Source organism: Vidua chalybeata, chromosome 3, assembly GCF_026979565.1.
Source record: "Vidua chalybeata isolate OUT-0048 chromosome 3, bVidCha1 merged haplotype, whole genome shotgun sequence".
Taxonomy (NCBI): domain Eukaryota; kingdom Metazoa; phylum Chordata; class Aves; order Passeriformes; family Viduidae; genus Vidua; species Vidua chalybeata.
Window position 1 is genome coordinate 57,173,991 of NC_071532.1, and position 6,000 is coordinate 57,179,990.

Below are 6,000 nucleotides of genomic sequence, written 5' to 3' on the forward strand. Positions count from 1 at the left end.
GGTTGATTTTTTTTTTTTCAAGCAAAACAAGAAGTTAGCTTTAGGGTGATCAGTGGGAGGGTGCTTCACACCCAAAATGTGAAGGAAATAACAGTTCAAAAATATATGCACGTCCCCAGAAGAGCAAGGACTATAATGTATATGGCAATCAAAATTCAGGGATATGTGGTTGCTCACTGGCATCCCTTAGCTATGTATTAGGATTTATTGCTGCAGACTGAAAGGTATTTTTGCACCTTCTAAAAGTTAATTAATGTAAATTCCAAAAGATTTTCACATTCTAAAAGGATGCCAGCAGCACCTCTGATAATGACACTTGCATTTCTTAAAAATCGTAGCTCTGTTGCGTGAAAGCTGTAAGCAGATAAGATCTCAGCATTTTGAACAGGAGCTTCCACAATATCTTTAGCTTTTGCAACCATTTTTGCTTCAAAAATTGATATCTGAAAATACTTCTCACGTTTGCCATTGTATCTGTCACCTAAGCAAAGTTATTTCACTGATCATTTGCCAGACTGGTTCCCTCCTCATATAAATAATCTGCATTATGCTGTAGATGCAGAGACATACCTCATTTGAACCTGCCTTTAAATCTGAATTTTGTATCTCCAGCTGTATCTAGATTTGAAAATAAACTGTGAGTGGAAAGTTTAACCCTCAAGCACTATGAGGAGTGGGCCGTACAATTACACATTGACAGAATTCAGTGTTGAATTTTGGTCACAACTATTCTAGTAGTATATACATTAAGGAAGGAAATGCCTTAAAAGCACAGTTACTGTGACAGTTGACACAGTCTGTTAGAAGTCAGTATCAAAAATTTGGGATAACTCAACTCCATTGGTAGGACTTCAGGAAACAATTACTTTGAGTGACCTTTCTAGGGCATCCACTGAAAAATGTAGGACCACAGATTTAAAATGTGGAATCACAAATGATTTAAGAAAATTCAAGAATTTTGAGTCATCGCAAATACAAATTCTCATTTTAATTGAAAGTAGGGCTATCCTGAGAAGATGTCACACTGAAGGAATTGAGCCCAATAATCACTTCAGTTACATTTCAAAAAGGTGAGAGAAGACCCCTACGTGCTCGAATCACTGGAATGTGCTCCCTCATCCTGAACTGTAGGGAGCAGGAGCATCATGGAGATTCCAGTCTGAAATCATGCATGCTCCATGTCGTAGCACTTCACAGCAGTGACCACATTAACCAGGTTTTTTCCAGAAAAGACCCCAAGCTGTTGCCTTATTTTGAGAGCTAGAAAAGAATCCTCTGACACTGCTGATGCCACTAGTGTGAAGAACTATGAATATTTCTGTAGGTATAGGTATTTATACAGCACACATCAGATAATAAAGCAGCTCAGAAACAGGGCTGCCTATTCTTTATGAAAACTCTCACTTTACTGTTACCAAAAACATGACCTGCCAGGACTCTAGTTTTCTTCCTCACTGCAGTCAATGTGTCTTGAAATATCCATAAAAATTTGAATAAATGCAAGTGTTGCCATCTTAACTGGAAAAGGTTTTTATTTCAGCATCTAGCAGCAATATCAATGTGACTTGAGATCCAGTCCAGTCTGTACTTAAATAGTTGCTCCACCTAAAACATGCTGTTATTTTCCTGTTTTCTCTGAAAATACACTTAATAGTCATGTCACATTGACATATATTATACAAAATTTATTTACTGCATAACTCCTAAGAATCAAGTGGTTGCCAAGTACACACTTTCAGTATGGAGAAGTGAAACTTTAATACCTGCACAACTTGCTAAGCCAAATGAATGATTAGTGGTTTGCTTATTAGAACAGTATTGTTCACTACAGCCACAATACCTGCTGTGAAAGAACATGAATGACAAGTTGTTATGAAATGTCTATTTTTTGAGAATTTCTGGGTGAAAAATACGCTTCTGCAATAGGAAAACAAATTCTATACAAAATGCCAGTGGACTTCTATCTTAGCCAAAAAGTTTGTCTTCTGCAGACTCTAGAAGAAATAGAGAAATTATGCTAAGTGATTTTAATCTAAGTTTTGATACATCGTCACATCTGATGTTCAAATAATAAAAAGATGAAAACTGCTTCTCAAAGTTAGAGTAGCTTTATATTGGAAGTAGCATAGTACCCTTACCCTTCGAGTAGTAATGGTTGGTGCTACTTGTCAGCACAGCCAGTATGTCCTTAGGTAGGACATAGGTGTTCCCATTGTATGGTTTTCTTGAGCTGCACTAGGTAGTGCTCTGCATAGATTTGCACAAGACCCAGCTGAACCCTGGGTTTTGTACACTGGTACTTTCAGCACTGAATAATTATGACTCTGTACCCTAGTTTCCTCATTTAGCAGTACATCTCAAATTGTTCTAGAAATCCTAACACAGAGGTTCTTAGACTCCCAAACCTTTTCTTTAGGATGTTCCAGTACTAGAGCTGCAGCAATCCACATATTTATGAGCATACAATTTAGCGCTAAAAAAGTTCCAACTACAGTTGGAACTTCATCAGTTCAGAACTTCCATCAGTTCATTAGCAAGACTGATGTGTAAACATTTTCATCTATAAAATCTGATTACATTAGGACGGTGCAGCACTTGTAACACCATTTTTGTGGAAAAGACACACATTACATTCTTCAGTCTTGATTCATCCATTTGCTTATGTGTTTCACCAGCATTAAACAGTTAGGTCATAAGCCAAGACCCTTTTGTGCTAGGTGCAATACAAATTTTGAGCAAAGACAGTGCCTTCCTTTGAAAGGTTAGAGTCAAAGTATTGTTACGTATTTATAGTTAAATAAAGTTACAACTTCTGCCAGGAGTGGGAATTCATGGTAGAAGTGGTAACATCTGCATAATCCCTGCCATCATGTGCAAGATCAGTTAGAGGCATCAACTGGAACACAGGAGCTTGACGGATCATTTTGGCACTGTATGAAGGCTGATAAGCATAAATAGACGTTAAAGTGATTTCTGACTCTGTCTTTGTTCAGGTATATTAAAATGGAAAAACTAATCTCAGGCACTTTGACTGCATGTCTTATTCTTGTTGCATAAATAAACCAGGAGTCTCTCCTTAATTGTGAGTATTTTGGTGTCTGAGCTTAGGAAAGTGAAAAAAGACAAGTGCAATTGCTTTTATGAGAGGAGGAGACTAGTAATTTGTATTTTTTAATTACATCTGTTTTCTGTTGATCAAGACGAGCTGATTTTTAAGATCATGAGCAGTTCTTTTCAAAGCAATGCTATGATAAAAAGTAGACTAGTGGAGTGGTCTCATATTTTGTCTTCATGGTTTTTTTGTCTTTGATCTGCTGTGGAACAGTAGTTTTTGTAGTTGTTTCAGCATTGTGCTCAAGAGGACAGGCAGACAATTGGTCTAACACATCAGCTGTAGGTGGAAAAAGCTCTAAATTTGGGCTAACTTTGTGTTTCTTTTACTCTTTTTATATCCACTTTCCTCTAGAGGTACAAAGAAAAAGAAGAAAAGGATACAAAGGAATGAGAGAGAAAATCAGCACAACCTAATGAGCGTCGATACTCCTCTGTCATCAGTTGCAACTAATGGTGTTGAAAACGAACCTACATCCCGTGGGGTGGAATTGAAGAAGAAGAAGAAAAAGGCAGCGAGAGGCTCAAACTTAAGCACAAATGGAAGGACAAATATTGCCTTTGAGCTCAAACGCCATGACGCAGAGGCATAATTTATTTCTGATTACTGGGGCGATGTTCATTACATGGGTTGAAGGCTGCAATTATGATCTCTCTTCTAGGATTAACAACAAACAAATAAATTAAAATACTTAAATATGCAAAATGGTACCAGTTGTGACTTATCAATAGTGCAAACCTGTTTTGGATGACTTTTGCCCTGGCTTCCTTGAAATCAACAGAACTTGAAGGTTCAGCTCCTCACTGGACTGGAAAAGAACAGAAACTGTTAAATACAATGTTTCCTAATTTGGTATATGATTAAACTATCACTTAGGCATTTGTGTAGGCTGTAGATCAATCCATTGCAAGCAAAGAATCAAGTGAAAAAGTGTGATCTAGAGCAAAACATGCCCAACCACTAGATAAGTTATTAAACTAGCATTTTAAAGTGTGCGTAAGTTAAATAGAAGAGTGTTCAGAATGTGGAAGTGCTGACATCAAGGTGTACCTGAAAACACAAGTTTTCAAAAAATACTTTCCTGACATCAAATATGTGTTTGGACTGCATTTTGCAGCTCTGAAGGGAGTTGTGGAGTAACTACCTATGCAACTACACTGTCTTCAGTAGGACTACTTGTTCTTATCAAAATAAATTAGTGTTACAAATTCCAGGCAGTTGTATATTTCAGCTGAGGTGTGCTGCACATAGTAAAGATTCATTGCAGTTTTGTCAGAGTTCCTGGCTGCTTTGGCAGCAGTCTTGCCAAATATACTTTCTTTTGTATGAATAAAATATTTCATATTCAGCTATGCTGTTTGTTTTACTTGTAGTCCTTATTCACTTGTAAGCATCATTACTCTGTTTTTTTACTTGAGTATTATTTTGTGAACTTTTACTAATGACTTCAGCAATTATATACAGTGTTAAATAATTTATGTTTTATATTAAACAAAACACTTTCTATCAGTTAGTGTTGGTATTTTTCTGGCTGATGATGTCCAGTTTATTTTTACTCTGCTAGGAAATTCTTTCTCCTCCCCCTCTGAAGCAATAAATAATATAAAATTAGAAAGCCCTTATTTAGTAGACAGGGCACTTGATTCCATTAAAAAAAGAAGTGAAAATAACAATGCTGGGCACTGATGTGTGAAATGCACCCAGATGCAGAGGACTAGTTGCTGTATATTGTAATATCTTCCTTGCAAATGTTTTGAAGCCAGAAAAATCTGTAAACTTTTTTCTTTCAAGTAAAGCACAGCAGCAAATCCTCTCTTTTTGCCCCAATGGTAGTTGTTATTTGCCAGCAGTCCTAACTTTGCTCTGTCTAGAGTGTGTGCATGGAGCCATGCCTAAATGGGGCTTGCATGCGTGTGCTGGAAACTTAGTAATGTCTCTTTCCCCAGTCAGAGGTGGTGTAAAATTACCTCAGTCCTGGGGCTGCCTGATTCTGGCCAGGCTCCCCACCTCTTATGTCCCTGCAGTGTGTTCCAGCTCATCATCCTGTGTGACATGTGGCATTTAGAGATTTTATAATGGGGAAAAATCTCGACATCTTACATTTCTTAAAATGTCCTAGGTCACATTTAAAACAAGGGCAGAGCGTGACATCAGGCTCCACATCAGGGAGAGCTGAGCAGTAGCCAAGATCTGGGAGCTCATTGGAAAGCATTGTAAAATGTTAATTTGCCATTGTCGACACTGAAGACAGAAATAACACTTCAGATAAACACCATGGAGAGATGGTAGTTCTAATCAAAGGCACAGCACCTCCTTTCATGCTTGCGAACTAGGGCTCCAATTATGTTCACTGCTCTGAAGCTGAATAGAGCTGCTTTGCCACACTTTCCAAATTCAGAAGAGAGGCAGCAGTAGTGTCTTCCAAGGCACAGTTCCAAATAACAATTAAGCACAAGGAATCAGATAAGAGCCAAACATGAAAATGCAGGAGTTGAAAATAAACTTTTCATAATGTTTTCTTGTAATTGCAATAGCTTTTGTTTTGCTTCTATAATTTTTTTTCTTCCCTACCACATGGTTGGTTAGAGACTTCTCTTCCTTTATACAGAGTGTCACTGTGGTGCTAGTTTTCTGCATTCATTTCACAGAAAAGGAACAGAAATATCTGAAATTTAGAAAGGTTTATGATCCTTCAGTATTAAAATTAGAGCCTTCACCCTAAAATCTCTTCAACAAATTATGAGCGTGGCACAATGGCAAAGACAGTTTTTACCTTTTGTTCAAAAATACAGTTGATACATTCATTTTTAGAAAAACTGCTTTTTGGTATTAGTAGAGTTTTTATTCTTCAGACATTGCTGTTGGGATTTCAAATTTACAAAGAATGG

The 6,000-nt window shown here is 37.3% G+C and overlaps 1 protein-coding gene across 1 annotated transcript in view; it reads left to right on the forward strand.

Annotated features, from left to right (window-relative positions):
* The window catches only part of AHI1 (Abelson helper integration site 1), an 82,607-nt gene extending 77,986 nt beyond the window's left edge, over window positions 1–4,621 (forward strand). Inside the window, exon 25 of the mRNA XM_053939189.1 lies at window positions 3,467–4,621. Within this exon, the coding sequence (XP_053795164.1) occupies window positions 3,467–3,704 (238 nt within the window). The 3' untranslated portion in view covers window positions 3,705–4,621. The remainder of the gene's footprint in view (window positions 1–3,466) is intronic.
* Window positions 4,622–6,000: the final 1,379 nt, after the last annotated feature.